The 15,403-nt window shown below is 43.5% G+C and overlaps 1 protein-coding gene across 1 annotated transcript in view; it reads left to right on the top strand.

Annotated features, from left to right (window-relative positions):
• ITGA1 (integrin subunit alpha 1) overlaps positions 1 to 15,403 on the top strand; it is a 223,978-nt gene that overhangs the window by 136,448 nt on the left and 72,127 nt on the right. Inside the window, exon 10 of the mRNA XM_077462760.1 lies at positions 9,941 to 10,014. Within this exon, the coding sequence (XP_077318886.1) occupies positions 9,941 to 10,014 (74 nt within the window). The remainder of the gene's footprint in view (positions 1 to 9,940; positions 10,015 to 15,403) is intronic.

The following is a 15,403-nucleotide window of genomic DNA, read 5'->3' as shown; positions in this document are numbered from 1 at the left end:
CCGCCCCGGCACCATCCTCCTCTGACTCCTCATCAGACTCCTGTTGTTGACTTGTCTCAGATAGAGTAGCCCCCCCTGGGAATTCATCCAGCATTGCGACTTCCTCATCTTCCCGCTCCTGCTCCTCCACAGCCTGATCAATGACACGACGCAATGCACGCTCCAGAAAGAAGGCATAAGGTACCATGTCACTGATGGCGCCATGGCTGCGACTGACCAGTTTGGTGATCTCCTCAAATGGCCGCAGAAGTCTGCATGTGTCGCGCATGAGCAGCCACTGGCGCGGTGAAAAAAAACCCAGCTCCCCAGAACCGTTTCTTTCGCAGAGTTCATACAGGTAGACGTTAACTGCACGTTTCTGCTGGAGCAGCCTATCAAGCATATAGAAGGTTGAGTTCCATCGCGTCGGGCAATCGCAAATAAGACGTCTGACCGGCAGATGGTGTCGCCGCTGAATGTCAGCAAGGCGAGCCATGGCCGTGTAAGATCTTCTGAAATGGGATGAGATTTTCCTTGCCTGCCGCAAGATGTCCTGGACCCCAGGGTATTTGACAAGGAATCGCTGCACGACCAAGTTTAAGACGTGTGCCATGCACGGCACGTGCGTGATTTTGCCCTGTTTCAATGCGCTAAGCAGATTGGCACCGTTGTCACACACCACTTTACCAACTGTCAAATTGAGCGGTGTTAGCCACTCATCTGCCTGTGAACGCAAAGCTGAAAGGAGTGCCGGGCCAGTGTGGCTCTTTGCTTCCAGGCACAACAGACGCAGCACGGCATGGCAACGTCTCACCTGGCATGTGGAATAGGTTCTGGGGAGCTTGGGCGGTGCAGCGGAAGAGACGCTAGCAGCGGAAAAGGAGGAGGCAGCTGAGGAGGAGAGGGAGGAGGATGGAGTAGGAGGAGGAGAAGAAGAGTCAGGCCTGCATGCAATCCGTGGCGGTAAAACCAAATCTACACGGGTGCCACGGGTTACATGCTTGACGGCCGTCAGAAGGTTCACCCAGTGGGCAGTAAAACTGATATACCTTCCCTGCCCGTGTTTGCTAGACCACGTGTCTGTGGTCAGATGTATCTTGGCACCGACACTGTGTGCCAGAGATACATTCACTTGCCGCTGAACATGGCCATATAGCTCTGGGATGCCCTTCTCTGAGAAATACTTCCTTCCTGGGACCTTCCATTGTGGTGTTCCAATGGCCACAAATTTGCGAAAGGCCTCCGAGTCCACCAGTTTATATGGCAGTAGTTGGCGGGCTATGAGTTCTGACAAGCCAGCCGCCAACCGTTGGGCAAGAGGGTTATCCGGCGTCATCATTTTTTTACGCTCAAACATTAGGCCCACGGAAGCCTGCCTTTTTGCAGAAAAATGTGAGCTTGGCGTGATGGAAGGTGGAGTGGAGGACAATTGTGAGGAGAGAGGAGAAGGAGAAGTAGAAGACGAGGCTGGACGGTGAGAGCCTGCAGTGTGGCTTTGTGTGTTCCGTTGCTCCCACTGGGCTCGGTGATGGCTGCTCATGTGCCTTCTTAAGGCGGTCGTCCCTAGGTGAGTATTGGGCTTACCGCGACTAACGCGTTGACTGCAAAGATTGCAGATGGCAACGCTATTGTCAGCAGCGGACACGTTAAAAAAAGCCCACACTGCGGAGCCATGTGCCGGTGTCCTGGGAGCGCCAGATGTGACCGTACATGGTCGATGACTCGCTCCTGATACATTTGCAGTCTGCTTTGTCCCTCCTGTGCAATGTAAGTTATTCCTGCTTCTCCTCCCTATCTGCTGGTCCATATCTCCCTCTGAACTCCCCTCCTCTTCCTCTCTTGTGGGCACCCACGTGACATCACTAGACACGTCATCATCAACGTCACCTTCCCCACCGCTATAAGTAGAGATCTCGGAGTAGGCAGCAACACCGGGGACCAACCTCCTCCTTGGGCTGATCTGGGTACTGTCGTCAGACTGCTGAGTAGCGCTTGTTGCTACCTCCTCTTCCTGATCCAATACCAAGAGTGGCTGCGCATCAGAAATGTCCTCTTGATATGGATCGGAAAATAATTCCAGTGACTCAAGCGGAAGGTATGTGGTGGTGGTGGTGGTGGTCGTGTTGTTGGTGGTAGTGTCTTTGGGGGTGCACATAGCAGAGAGTGAAGAAGAGGGTGCAGATCGAGAGGATGAGGAGGGTGCAGAAGAGTAAGGCTGAGCGAGCCACTCAACCAAGTCTGGTGCATCCTTTAAAGTAATTGAACGCACCTTCTGCAACTTCCCACTTTGGCTCAAGCCTGTTGCTCCTGCCCTACCCCTACCACCCCTGCGGAAGGGCCTGCCTCTTCCTCTGCCTGTCATTTTTTAAATGACCCTGTGACAAAACTCTTAGTCCCTATACCGATGAAGGACTGCTGCAGTATAGGGCAGCAGTCAGCAGTGGTGCACGTCAACCCTATCTATTGTGGACCGATAGCGGTCCTTACAGAACAGCAGACTGTACCGCACTCAAGCCTATGTACCGTAGCACCCTATACCAAGTTACCAGTCCTTATAAGAACTTTTGTGGACCAAGCAGGTTGTGTATTAGTGTTTAGCAGACTGTACGTCAGTCCCTATACCGCTGAAGGACTGCTGCAGTATAGGGCAGCGGTCAGCAGTGGTGCACGTCAACCCTATCTATTGTGGACCGATAGCGGTCCTTACAGAACAGCAGACTGTACCGCACTCAAGCCTATGTACCGTAGCACCCTATACCAAGTTACCAGTCCTTATAAGAACTTTTGTGGAACAAGCAGGTTGTGTGTTAGTGATTAGCAGACTGTACGTCAGTCCCTATACCGCTGAAGGACTGCTGCAGTATAGGTGAGCGGTCAGCAGTGGTGCACGTCAACCCTATCTATTGTGGACCTATAGCGGTCCTTACAGAACAGCAGACTGTACCGCACTCAAGCCTATGTACCGTAGCACCCTATACCAAGTTACCAGTCCTTATAAGAACTTTTGTGGACCAAGCAGGTTGTGTATTAGTGTTTAGCAGACTGTACGTCAGTCCCTATACCGCTGAAGGACTGCTGCAGTATAGGGCAGCGGTCAGCAGTGGTGCACGTCAACCCTATCTATTGTGGACCGATAGCGGTCCTTACAGAACAGCAGACTGTACCGCACTCAAGCCTATGTACCGTAGCACCCTATACCAAGTTACCAGTCCTTATAAGAACTTTTGTGGAACAAGCAGGTTGTGTGTTAGTGATTAGCAGACTGTACGTCAGTCCCTATACCGCTGAAGGACTGCTGCAGTATAGGGCAGCGGTCAGCAGTGGTGCACGTCAACCCTATCTATTGTGGACCGATAGCGGTCCTTACAGAACAGCAGACTGTACCGCACTCAAGCCTATGTACCGTAGCACCCTATACCAAGTTACCAGTCCTTATAAGAACTTTTGTGGAACAAGCAGGTTGTGTGTTAGTGATTAGCAGACTGTACGTCAGTCCCTATACCGCTGAAGGACTGCTGCAGTATAGGGCAGCGGTCAGCAGTGGTGCACGTCAACCCTATCTATTGTGGACCGATAGCGGTCCTTACAGAACAGCAGACTGTACCGCACTCAAGCCTATGTACCGTAGCACCCTATACCAAGTTACCAGTCCTTATAAGAACTTTTGTGGAACAAGTGAGTTGTGAATGTTTAGCAGACTGCAGCAGAAGGGCAGCAGTCAAGTATAATATCCTTTCTATATTTGGAAGAAAGAATATTATACATGTACAAGCCTATTACTGTACCACTGATACCAGTCCTGAAAAGAACCTTTGTGGAACTAATAATAACAGCAAGTCTTTAAAATTACCCTCACTGCCTGACAACACTGCTTCCTTCCTGTCCCTATACAAATTGGCAAAAAAAGAGAACGATTAGTGGTTACTGGAACAGCTCTTTTGTGGACCTTGATAGTAACAGCTAATGATGATGATGATGATGATGATGATGAAAGACTAATCTGGCTGTCCCTGTAGCATACACCGTCCTTTCCCTTTCTCTAAACTAACAAAAGACACTCAGGCTGCTGCAAGAATCAGCAGCACAGCAAACCTATCAACACCTAACACCTATACCAGTCCTGAAAAGAACTTTTGTGTACCAAATAGCTAGTGGTTTATCTCTCCCTACTCCACACAGGAACCTGTCCCTATCGTAACAGAAGAAAGAATGTAAAATGGCCACCGGATCGGGTGTATTTATAGGTTAGGGGGAATGTCCAAGTGTCCATGTGCTGTCATGTCTCAATTGGCTGTCCTGTATCACATGATAAACGTGTCACCAAAGGTTAAAGTTCTTGTATACATTAAACACGTAAGTCCGCCGCGGCGAACGACGGAAAAAGGCGTTCGAACGTGCGGACCGCGAATGTCGGAAATTCGCCGCGAAACGACCGCCGGGCGAAACGTTCGTCCATCACTAATGGGTACATTTTATTCCCAGGCAGTGTTTTGCACAGTATGGAAGGGGATAAAATGATTTTCCTCCTCACACAGGATCAGTGTGAGAGGAGAAGATGCCGGTAACAGTGATTTACTGGTCTTTGTTTACATTTGTGATTGGCTATGATTGGACACAGCGATCACATGGTAAAGAGCCGCTGTCATTGGCAGTTTACCATGATCGGCGATGTTCTGTGTTCGAGTGACACAGCTTACCCCCACGACTGGAAAGGCAGGGAGGATGTCATGTGACGTCCAGCTGGAAAGGGGAAAGTCTATACTCTATAAATTACTGTGCTATAGTACAATGATGGTTGGGCAGGAGCTGGTTAACTATATAAGGATTTTGGTACACTGTTTTTAAAAAATCTGACAAATCTGCCAAAAAGTAAAATTTTTTTTCTTCTAATTCTAATGGAAAGATACAATCTTAACCACTTGCCGCCTGCTCACCATCAAATCACGGCTGGGCGGTGCGGCTCCCGTTCTGGATAGACGTCATATGAGTGTCACCAATCTGTACCCATAAGTGTGGCATATTCATGCCTCCTCTTCAGTGCCTCCTCATCAGTGCCGCCTTATCAGTGCCCATAAGTGCCACCTCATCAGTGTTCATCAGTGCAGCTTATCAGTGTCCATCAGTGAAGGAAAGAAATGACTTATTTACAAAATTTACTAACAGAAACAAAAAAATTTTCTCAAAATTTTTGGTATTTATTTGTTTTTTTTTAGGAAAAAATAAAAAACCCAGGCGTGATTAAATACCACCAAAAGAAAGCTCTATTTGTGAGAAGAAGCAGCAGCAGTAGCATGACCGCGCACTTGTCATTCAAAGTGTGACAGTGCTTAAAGCTGAAAAACGGCCTGGGCAGGAAGGGGGTGTAATTGCCCAGTATTGAGGTGGTTAAACTGATTAGCACTATTAACTTCATGCTGCAGTGGCATCTACAAAGCTATCTGCTTGCTAAAGGCTTATTTTGTCATTGAAGCCCCTCCAACCTGCATGTGATCACTATGTGAAACCTTGTCATGGCCGGCTTTCTTATCATCAATGGGGACTGAAACTGTCAGTGATTCCTGAATTGAGAGCCACTAGCCGCTCAAAGTGACATCTGGTGACATATATATACAGATCCTCAGTATTGAGGAATATGCTGGGGAAGCATTAATGTACATATGGTGGGCAGAAAGAGTAAAAATAAAAATTGTTGCTCCACCAAAAACAAATTATTTAATTAAAAGGTGTATTAAATCGCCTGCTAAATATGGAAATATATATGGCAATATATTTGCTGCAACTATATATTGTACAAGGCCGGGTTCACACTAATGTGGATTAGTTGTGGGTTTCCGCATTCAATTCACATTAGCAGGAGATTGTGACTGAGTCTCTATGGAGCCGGTTCACATATCTCCGCATCGGTTCAGGTACGATTTGCACAGGGGTCCTGTGCATCTTCTGGTCTGTTTCAAGTCATTCAAAGTTTTGGGCTGAAATTGGACCTAAAATGGTGAACGAGGATGCACCTGACCCCTGCTGTGAGCCGATGTGTGCTCATATGTGAACCCAGCCTTAAAGTATAACTAAAGCCAAAACGTTTTGTTTTTTGTAGTTTTGGATAGAGTAGAAAGAGTTTAGAGTTTAGAAAATCCCACATTTTGTGTTGTCCCCAGAACAGAAATAGAGATGAAATCATTTAATAGGAACACTAGTTCTGATAACCCTGGTAACAACCAAGGATTCCCTCACTTTGGAGGGACTTCCTCTAACTTCCTGTTTTGTCTATCGGACAGGAAGTGAAGGGAAATCTCCCCAAAGGAACATTGATTTCAAAAATGACATGGGGTTATAGTCCTCCCTTACACTATCTGAAATGAAAAAAAGAAAAGGCTTTGCCTTTTTGTTTTACTTTAACTGTCCATTAAAAAAAAACTAACTCTGCATTTACTACATACAAAATAGAGAAATAATGGGAATTTTAAAGGTGCCGAAGTCAATACTTCACAAATAGCATTTTAATATACGATTTTAAAAACATGCTGCGGCTGTGTTGCTTGTAGGGTTAATATCCAGCTGGTCTGCATTGTGAACCGAGACATATTTGTGCCAGTATTGAGTAGGTACATGTCGTCCCCCCCATCTCATTTTTTTTTGGACGGCCTGTACATATTTGTGTCATAATTGAAGTGGGGATCATTTTAAAATGAATCTTTCAAAAATATTGTCACAATTGCAGCTGTTGCCATTGTCTGAATTAAACCTCTAAAATTTTAAAAAAATAACAAAGAATATCCTTCTATAGTGTGTACTAGCCTCGATCCAAACCACCCAGTGTGGTTCCTCTCTACTCTCTCTTCCCTCTGCTATCTGTATGAGTCACCTATGCTGCCACCGCTCCAGCATATAGCATGTGATTGACAGCCTCAGCTGCACATGTGCATTCCTTCCACTCAGTTCTCAGATTACACTCAGGTCTCCACTCTGTGCTGTGGAGTGTGCGACTTCATATCCCTGCTCCCTGCCTTCTGGAGCTCAGAATTTCTGTGTAAAATTGTGCTTTTGGAGACAGTAGAAGAAAAAAGGCTGCAGAACAAATTATGTAAAATTATTTGTTTTATCTCTGTGTATCTCCTGAGGCTAGTTACTTCAGTCAGAGGGATTTACAACCACTTTTACAGCATAATATAGTAGTGAATTCATTATGGGCTCCGCTTCACTGAATAGATATATGTTTTGGAACAGTATTAAATGCAAAGTTTTTTGCAGAGGTGTTGGAGATATAAATATAAGGTGCCAAAACCACTGTGGCCACTCTGCAATGACAGTATTTAAAGAGGAAAATGATCTTGCATCTTCCCCTCTGTAACACCAAGCTGTATGCACGACAACAATATATAAATATAATTGAACGCGTCACTATTTTTCTACGTAAATATATTTCTAAAGGTGCGATTGACATGAATTTTCACCACATGCCGGAAACGACCCATGCAATCCATGCATACAAAGAAACCAAAACTAATAAGTTAAAGTGGTTGAAAACTCTTACAAACCACTTTGACCTACAGGTAAGCCTAGATTAAGGCTTACCTGTAGGTCCAAGAAATATCTCCTAAACCTATACGGTTTAGGAGAAATTTGCCCGAAGACAGGCACCGCTGTCTACGGCGCATGCGCCGTAGACAGCGGCGCGCAGGCGCACTGAGCGCGTCATTTCCAACAACGGAGCTGCCGCGCGTGTCGGCTCCCGTGCGCATGCACGGGAGTGACGTCATCGCGGCTCCGCCGAATGACAGCGGCGGAGCTGCGAGACCCCACCGCAAAGATGGATGCGCCGGACTACAGGGGACAGCGGTGACATCGCTGGCTCCTGTGTCAGGTAAGTGACACATAATGGGCTACTATGCGATGCATAGTAGTCCATTATGCTTTACCTTTGCAGGGAATGAAAGAGGAAGTAAACCCATCAGGGTTTACTTCCTCTTTAAGCAATTAAGTTATCTGTAATAAAATGGAATGACACAGGGACAAAGTATTGAACATGCTAACTGAACTGTATTTAATACTTTGTACAATATTCTTTGTTGGCAATGACCACTTCAAAACGCCTCCTGTATGGAGAAACTAGTCGCATGCATTGCTCAGGTGTGATTTTGGCCCATTCTTCCACACAAACAGTCTTCAAATCTTGAAGGTTCTGTGGACCTCATCACTGTACTCTGATCTTTAGTTCTTTCCATAGATTTTCTATTGGCATCAAGCCAAGTGATTGGCTGGACCATTCTAGCAGCTTTATTTTCTTTCTTTGAAACCAATTTAGAGTTTCCTTAGCTTTGTGTTTGGGATCATTGTCTTGCTGAAATGTCCACCCCCGTTTCATCATCTTGGTAGATGGCAGCAGATTTTTATCAAGAATGTCTTGGAACATTTTTGCATTTATTCTTCCTTCAATGATATGAAGATTGCCAGTACCATCTGCTGAAAAACAGCCCCACACCATAATGATCCCACCTCGAAATGTCACTGTTGGTATGGAGGTGTTCTTGGTGTTATGTTATGTTTTTGGTGTGCCGTGCAGTGCCGTATTACCTCTAAACATGGTGTGTATTATGACATCCAAAGAGTTCAATTTTGGTATCATCTGACCATAGTATATTCTCCCAGTATTTCACAGGCTTGTCTAAATGTTGAGCAGCAAACTTTAAACAAGCTTCAACATATTTTTTTTCCACAATGGAGTCTTGCGTGGTGAGCGTGCATACAGGCCATGGCGGTTGAGTGCAATTCTTATTGTTTTCTTTGAAACAATTGTACCTGTTAATTAAAGGTCTTTCTGAAGCTCTCCACAAGTGGTCCTTGGCTCTTGGACAACTCTTCTGATAATTCTTCTTACTCTTCTGTGAGAAATCTTGCAAGGAGCACCTGGTTGTGGCTGCTTTGTGGTGAAATTACATTCTTTCTACTTCTGGACTATGGCTCCAACAGTTCTCATCGGAACATTCAGAACATTTTGTAACCAATGCCATCAGTATGTTTTGCGAAGGTTGTGAAGGTCTTGAGAGAGCTCTTTGCTTTTACCCATCATGAGATGTTTCTTGTGTGACACCTTGGTAATGTGACTCTGTGACATCAGCAGAGAGCGGACTTCAGCTCACAAGAGTGCAGTTCATTTGGCTTTGGCTGTACTTCTACTTTAGGTTGCGTTTTAAGTTTTGTAAACAACAGTCTTCTTTCAGCAGAGGTAAAAACGAAAGAATTTGTGAAAAAGAAGAACAGAGTTCCATCTACTAGCTGGATAAAAATCGACGTCGTTTTCATATGTACTATGACATACTTACTAATAAAATCAATTACATTCTTTTTAATAGACATGTGCGATTAGTTTAGTTTGTATGAATTTCAGGAATTTAGTAGATTCGTACGAATCCGAAATATGATTTTTAATACATACGAATTCTGTACGTAATACAAAATTTCATGTACGAATTTCAGATCCAAATTCATAACGAAAATTCACAATTGTTACGAAAAGTTAATGAACCTCAAAGTTAAAAACCCAGGAAGTCAGCACAGCACAGGGATGGTGGGAACCCCTCATAATGATAAATTTATCATAATGAACATTTGTTATTTTTACAAAAAATTAACGAAACTAAAGGTTAAAAAACCCAGGAAGTCAGCACAGCACAGGGATGGTGGAAGCCCCTCATAATGATAAATTCATCATAACGAACTTTCGTTATTTTAATGAACCTAACGAAAATTCATATTTCGTATGAATCCAAATTGAATTTTGAACATGAATTACGAAATACAATTTTTTTTTTATACGAAACGGAACGAAACAAAACAATTTTTTTGACGGCACCCATGTCTACTTTTTAATGCCTCGGTAAGGCATAAATAAACACATCTATACAATACCACAATGCATTCCCTTAAAGGCAATAACATGTTTTTTTTTTTTTTCTTATTAAAGCTACAACAGAACAACAGACAGTGTCATTTGAAATGGAAATGTCTCAGTCTGGATTCAGTGCTCACTATTCTAAGGTAAGTAATATTTCCTCTGTTTGTTTTGCTCACTATACTGTGTCTCAAAGAAGTGTAATATTCCTTATTGAGGCTCCTTCTGATTCCTGACTGTTCATAACGTCTGAGTGATTATAGTGTAAGTTTACTGTTTAGTGTGTTTGTTTTTGATTTCCTAAAATTGGTGTTTGTTCCATTGGCATCAATGTCATCTTCCGCCTTTTTGGTGCTAACAGCTTTGAATGGATTCTATGCTCTCATCTTGCATAAGTATTGTCTAATAAACTGTAACAGGAAAAGGGTTTTTAGAACCCAATTCCAGCCCAAGTTGTTTTTATTTAAAATGGATCTAAAGTCAGAAGAAAACATGTACAGTATTGCATCTTACTAGTTCCTCAATGTAATGGCTGTGTTAGTCTTCATATTTAAGTATATTTTCAGCAAGTACAGAAAATGTCTGTTGTTTTTGTCAGGAATGCAGTGTCCTTGTCACTTACTGTGAGTTTGCTTTAAAGAAAGCACAAGGAACCCTATTTATTATGTAAATGACTAATCCTATCCATCCATCGTGTAATGGAAATGAACAAGGAACATGTTTGAAGTCCGGCCTGAGTGACAACCATGGATGGAGAAACTAGTGTAGACATAAAGGAAAAAAACATGTGTTATTCACAGGATTATCAGGTAAAATAAAGGAAAAAAACATGAAAAAAAGAAACTAATGCAGCCACAACATCTAAGGACTGGTAAGCTGCACTGTATATTACTTTTGTCTGTAGGTTGAGATATGCTTAATTTAGGATAGAACCTGGAAGAATTAGAAATTCCTAAATTTTTATTGGTTGAGAGGTTTGAGTGGGATCCCCTGGATCCAAACCACAATCAGACTTTACAATGCAGCATGAGACTTGTGGGTGGACAGCTCTTCTATACAGAAGGACCCCTAGGGAAGCTTTATATAAGATTCATAAATGTATAGTGGAAATAGGAGTTCTGCATTAATAGTTTGGAGTCAGAAACATTTACAATTGTTATTATTTTTTAATTTTTTTATATATATATACTAGCTCTTTAACCACTTCAGCTCCGGACCAATAAACACCTTAAGGACCAGAGGTCTTTTTGCAATTTCGCACTGCGCTGCTTTAACTGGTAATTGCGCGGTCATGCAATATTGCACCCAAACGAAATTTGCGTCCTTTTCTTCCCACAAATAGAGCTTTCTTTTGATGGTATTTGATTGCCTCTGCGATTTTTTTTTTTTGCGATATAAATGGAAAAAGAGCGAAAATTTTGAAAAAAAAAGATATTTTCTTCTTTTTGTTATAAGAAAAATCGAATAAACTAAATTTTAGTCATACATTGAGGGCAAAATTTATTCAGCCACATGTCTTTAGTAAAAAAAATGTCAATAAGCGTATATTTTTTGGTTTGCGCAAAAGTTATAGCGTCTACAAACTAGAGTACATTTTCTGGAATTTACACAGCTTTTAATTTATGACTGCCGATCTCATTTCTTGAGGTGCTAAAATGGCAGGGCAGTACAAATCCCCCCCAAATGACCCCATTTTGGAAAGTAGACACCCCAAGGAAATTGCTGATGGGTATGTTGAGCCCATTGAATATTTATTTTTTTTGTCCTAAGGGATTGAATAATGACAAAAAAAAAAAAAAAATTTTTTTTACAAAAAGTTGTCACTAAATGATATATTGCTCACACATGCCATGGTTATATGTGAAATGACACCCCAAAATACATTCTGCTGCTTCTCCCGAGTACGGGGATACCACATGTGTGGGACTTTTTGGGAGTCTAGTCGCGCACGGCACCCCGAAAACCAATCACCACCTTCAGGATTTCTAAGGGTGCAAATTTTTGATTTAACTCCTCACTACCTATCACAGTTTCGAAGGCCATAAAATGCCAAAATAGCACAAAACCCCCCCAAATGACCCCATTTTGGAAAGTAGACACCCCAAGCTATTTACTGAGAGGCATGTTGAGTCCATGGAATATTTTATATTTTGCCAAAAGTTGCGGGAATATTACAAACTTTTTTTTTTTTGCACAAAGTTGTCACTAAATGATATATTGCTCACACATGCTATGGGCAGAAGTCAAATTACACCCCAAAATAAATTCTGCTGCTTCTCCCGAGTACGGGGATACCACATGTGGGGGACTTTTTGGGAGCCTAGTTAACTAGCTACCTAGCGACACTAGCGACACTGATGCAGCGTTCAGAAAAATTATCGCTTAGTGACACTGGCAAAAGGGGGTGAAAGGGTTAACTAGCGGAAATCAGGGGGTTAAAACCATTATTGGGTAGTATATCGGGGTACCTAGCGCTATAAAAACCTGGCGGTGAACCTAAAAAAATAACTAGCTACCTAGCGACTGTAGCGACACTAATGCAGCGATCAGAAAAACGATCGCTTAGTGACACTGGCAAAAGGGGGTGAAAGGGTTAACTAGCGGCAATCAGGGGGTTAAAAACATTATTGGGTAGTATATCGGGGTACCTAGCGATATAAAAACCTGGCGGTGAACCTAAAAAAATAACTAGCTACCTAGCGACACATGCAGCGATCAGAAAAATGATCGCTTAGTGACACTGGCAAAAGGGGGTGAAAGGGTTAACTAGCGGCAATCAGGGGGTTAAAAACATTATTGGGTAGTATATCGGGGTACCTAGCGCTATAAAAACCTGGCGGTGAACCTAAAAAAATAACTAGCTACCTAGCGACTGTAGCGACACTAATGCAGCGATCAGAAAAACGATCGCTTAGTGACACTGGCAAAAGGGGGTGAAAGGGTTAACTAGCGGCAATCAGGGGGTTAAAAACATTATTGGGTAGTATATCGGGGTACCTAGCGATATAAAAACCTGGCGGTGAACCTAAAAAAATAACTAGCTACCTAGCGACACTAGCGACACATGCAGCGATCAGAAAAATGATCGCTTAGTGACACTGGCAAAAGGGGGTGAAAGGGTTAACTCTAGGGGCAATCAGGGGGTTAAATCTTTATTGGGGGGGTGATAGGGGGCTACCCTGGACCTAACACTAACTGTCCTGACAGTTTTTACTGTCACAACTGACACTGAATGCATTGATCAGTAAAGAAATGATCAATGCAATCAGTGACACTGTGACTGGGGGGGGAGGGGGGGCGGGGGGGGGGATCGGGGGGCGATCGGGGGGGGGATCGGGGGGGGTTTGTGTGCCTGTGTGTACCTACATGTCAGTGTAGTGTTCGTGCAGACTTACTTTTACTCTTCTCCTCGTAGTCCGGTCAAAAAGACCGCCCCGAGGAGAATGACATCACTTCCTCCTTCCTGTGTAAACAATACACAGGGGAGGAAGCTTCTCATTGGCCAGGAGCGATCCAGAGGGGGTGGCCGAAAACGAACGGCCATCCCCTCATCACGGAGCGCTCCTGGACCGAATCGGACCGCCGTAACCAGCGGGAGGGGGTCCGATGGGACCCCCCACCCGCTGGAAGGCAATCACGTAGATGTACGTGATTATGCCTGCCTGTGCCATTGTGCTGACGTACAATGGCAATACGGCGGTCCTCAAGTGGTTAAGCTTCGATGAAAGAAATTAGAGAAAGTAGGAGGGAAGGTCAAAGCCTGTGATATGTGTTGACATTTTTACTTGAAATTTAAAGATATATATTTTTTTACATTAAACCATTTTTGTGGCACTCCTATTTCTTTGATACGTGTTCTCCTGCTGCATCACAGATGCCAGTCTCATTCCAGCATCCTGATACATACTCTCTGTCTGTCCACCTGCAAGGTGATTGATGTGACCAGTCTCTGGTTGGAGGCCAAACCTGATTTAATTTAGCCACGCCTGCAGTCTCAGGCTTAATATTGCGTTTCTTGTTTTTTCTGCTCTGCTGAGTGGATTTCCCTGTTTATGACCTCAGATCGGATATCAACTATTCTTTGAACTCTGTCTACCTGCCTGACTACAGATTAAACTCTGACTACTCTGAACCTTGCCTGCCCTGTACCTGGACTGTCATTAAACTACCCTGACTGTCTGTGCCAACTGCAAGTACCTATTTGCTTTGCTCAGTTCCCGCCTGCCCTGGTGTGGTAGCCAGGCACTATAGCATTGTGTACAAGACCTGGGGGCATCCCAGCATTGGTAGGCTTGTTCGCCTTATGGGAAAGGGGGCTGCTAGAAGCTAGCCATAGTGTCTGACCTGCATTAGGGATAAGCCTGACAGGTTTGAAGAGAATCCCCCTAACCTTCTGTTAGAACAGGAAGTGATGGGAAATCTCTCCAATAGGGGAATAGACAGTAACACATTTTAAGTGGTGTGGAGGAGGTTTAGCACTTCTCACAATCCTTTTATTGATGAATGTGTCTCCCTGTCCTGTGGACAACTACTCCCATTTATTGTCCGGGCATCACAGGAAAAGTAGTAAAAAAAATTCCCAATGAGGTCACAAAGTGCCGGTTAAATTCATAAAATGTACACAATTTTGTTACACCTGTTAAACATCTTTTATTTATTGTAATCAACTGTTAAAAAGGGTCTCAATATGACCAAAATGTCAATAAGCACTTTATTGTCCACAGTCTGGACACAGGTCCACTTCAACAGATGACACATTTAACTCAAGTAAAAAAAGAAATAACCATGTTCTACTAAACTATATCTTAGAGAACCCAATTACTGATTTGGAATAATCATACTTGCCTTACCATGACCTTTTGTTAGCCAGATCTATAAATGGGAGGATCTACCTTCACAATAACCAGCTGATCAGTTTCAGTTTTGTAAGAAGAAAAAGCAATCCTTTTCATTGTGATCGGTATCCTTGGCAGCCCAGCTTTGGTGAAACTACAAATCCCATGAGATGCTGCAAGACTGTGACATAAGTATAAATCCTAAAGGCAGAGGCATAATGGGATTGGTAGTTTCACCACCATTAGCATACCAAGGTTGCCTACCCCTGTCATAGGGGGTATCTCACCAAAATCACCCTGCACCCACAGGCATCTGCAGGCAAAACGCATTACCTTTTAGCAGACATGCAGGGGTGCATGAACGATTGGTGCCCATTCAAATCAAGGTACATATAAGGTTGGTGTGGGGTCACACTAACCACATATGTGTGAACCTAGCTTTACAGAATTCATATGGGGATATCAGTAGGTCAACCAAGCGAGCAAGATGTCAGATATCTAGGTGCATTCTGCATAAGTGTGTCGGGCTATTATACCGTACAGAAATGCAACATTGTCATTTGCCAGCCCAGTTGCCAGAGCTATCCCACAATCTCATAGATTTGTCTTCAAATCAAAATTATTCTCAATCTTAAATATCCTTTTTTTCATAAAGTCTGAAACCCTGATGAAGTAAGTCACCAATATGACCCCCCTGTAA

The sequence above is a fragment of the Lithobates pipiens genome, unplaced genomic scaffold (genome assembly GCF_037356315.1).
Source record: "Lithobates pipiens isolate NorthernLeopardFrog02 unplaced genomic scaffold, aLitPip1_a1.2 Scaffold_3, whole genome shotgun sequence".
NCBI classification, from domain to species: Eukaryota; Metazoa; Chordata; class Amphibia; order Anura; family Ranidae; genus Lithobates; species Lithobates pipiens.
The sequence above is the reverse complement of the archived record's forward strand: the minus strand, read 5'-3'. Positions and strand labels throughout refer to the sequence as shown.